This window comes from Cebus imitator, unplaced genomic scaffold (assembly GCF_001604975.1).
Source record: "Cebus imitator isolate Cc_AM_T3 unplaced genomic scaffold, Cebus_imitator-1.0 Scaffold444, whole genome shotgun sequence".
In the NCBI taxonomy this organism is placed as follows: Eukaryota; Metazoa; Chordata; class Mammalia; order Primates; family Cebidae; genus Cebus; species Cebus imitator.
In genome coordinates, this window is record NW_016107759.1 from 1,905,928 (window position 1) to 1,907,529 (window position 1,602).

At 34.9% G+C, this 1,602-nt stretch overlaps 1 protein-coding gene across 1 annotated transcript in view; it reads right to left on the reverse strand.

Annotated features, from left to right (window-relative positions):
- Window positions 1-1,371, reverse strand: part of MEIOB (meiosis specific with OB-fold) — a 40,746-nt gene extending 39,375 nt beyond the window's left edge. The window contains exon 1 of the mRNA XM_017510813.2: window positions 1,299-1,371. Coding sequence (XP_017366302.1) covers window positions 1,299-1,367 — 69 coding nt within the window. The 5' untranslated portion in view covers window positions 1,368-1,371. The remainder of the gene's footprint in view (window positions 1-1,298) is intronic.
- Between the last annotated feature and the right edge of the window lie 231 nt (window positions 1,372-1,602).

Sequence of the window (1,602 nt, forward strand, 5' to 3'; positions counted from 1 at the left end):
AAAAAAGAAATAAAAAGTATTATCTTTTCTGAAAGAAAAAACTAAACTTGTTTTGCTAATTGCAGCAACTGATTTCAACCTTACAAAAATCTGTGATATTTAAATTACAATCAGGCTTTTAAGACGCCTGTATTATAGGTGAGCTATTAGCTAGCCTTACTGCTTATTTAGACGCTTTGATATTATTTAATTCCTTATACATGCAAATCTCACTGAATTTTGTTGGAAAATCCAACCAACAGGAATGCTGAGTAAAATTCTATCTGAAGAGATCATTATTAGCAAATAGTTTACTTTTCAAGAAAAACTATAACACCAATTATCATTTGTTAATACTTACAAATTTTAAATTACAAATTATTAAAGTTATATGTAAAGGTGTCCCATTGTAGGAAATCTAGCTTGCAAAAGCAAAATATAAATGGCAGACTACTCATGGGCAGGGAAGGTGAGGGTATATGGTAGTTGCTTTACAATAAGTTCTTCACCTTACGGTTTTTTTTTTTTAATAAATAACAGTTGAAGTGTATTCAAAAATCACTGAATTCCCCTATAACTCCTCCTCAAAAAGTCAATTTTCACATAATAATTGCAGAAAACATACCAGTTATAAACCTTATATCATAAAAGCAGCATAATGTCAAGTATTTAGACCATAACTTAGATAATTTGGTTAGAAAATTGCTGCTACTGAACAAAATGGTTTGATGTTTTTGGGGGCGGGGGACGGAGTTTCATTCTTGTTGCCCAGGCTGGAGTGTAATAGCATGATCTTGGCTTACAGCAACCTCCTCCTACTGGGTTCAAGCGATTCTCCTGCCTCAGTCTCCTGAATAGCTGGGATTATAGGTATGTGCCACCAAGCCAGGCTAATTTTGTATTTTTAGCAAAGACGGGGTTTCTCCCTGTGGGCCAGGCTGGTCTTGAACTCCCAACCTCAGGTGATCCACCCACCTTGGCCTCCCAAAGTGCTGGGATTACAGGCATGAGCCTCTTTAATTTTACAATGCTATTAAATATTTAATTAAAATAATACAAACATCTATCGATCATTTTGAACAATTACTAGTCACATCTACAATCATAACTCCTACTCTATCCAAAGATTAATTTTCATCTAGGCAGCATAAATACAAAGAAATTTAGGTATACTTAATATCTAACAATTATACCACTGCAAGGAGTATCTATATACTTGTTGATTGTAAAAGCATGTGTTGAATGAATCAATAATGTTGATGCAATGTTATCATATAAAATTTCATTAGTGAGCAAATCAGCATATCATTGAAACTTACCAGATTAGCCATATTTGGCTGCAGATCTGAAAGGGCAGTGAGGGTCCTTGATGCAAAGGAGTTTGCCATTGTTTTATCTGCATATTAGAAAATATAATTTAGATATATAAATTGAATAAATGAAATAAACCATAAAAAATTCCAAAAGTTTAAAATATTATTTAGAGCCAGGTGCAGTGGCTCACACCTATAATCCCAGCTACTCAGGAGGCTGAGGCAGAGAAAACTGCTAGAACCTGGGAGGTGGAGGTTGCAGTGAGCGAAGATTGTGACACTGCACTCCAGCCAGGGTGACAGAGATTCC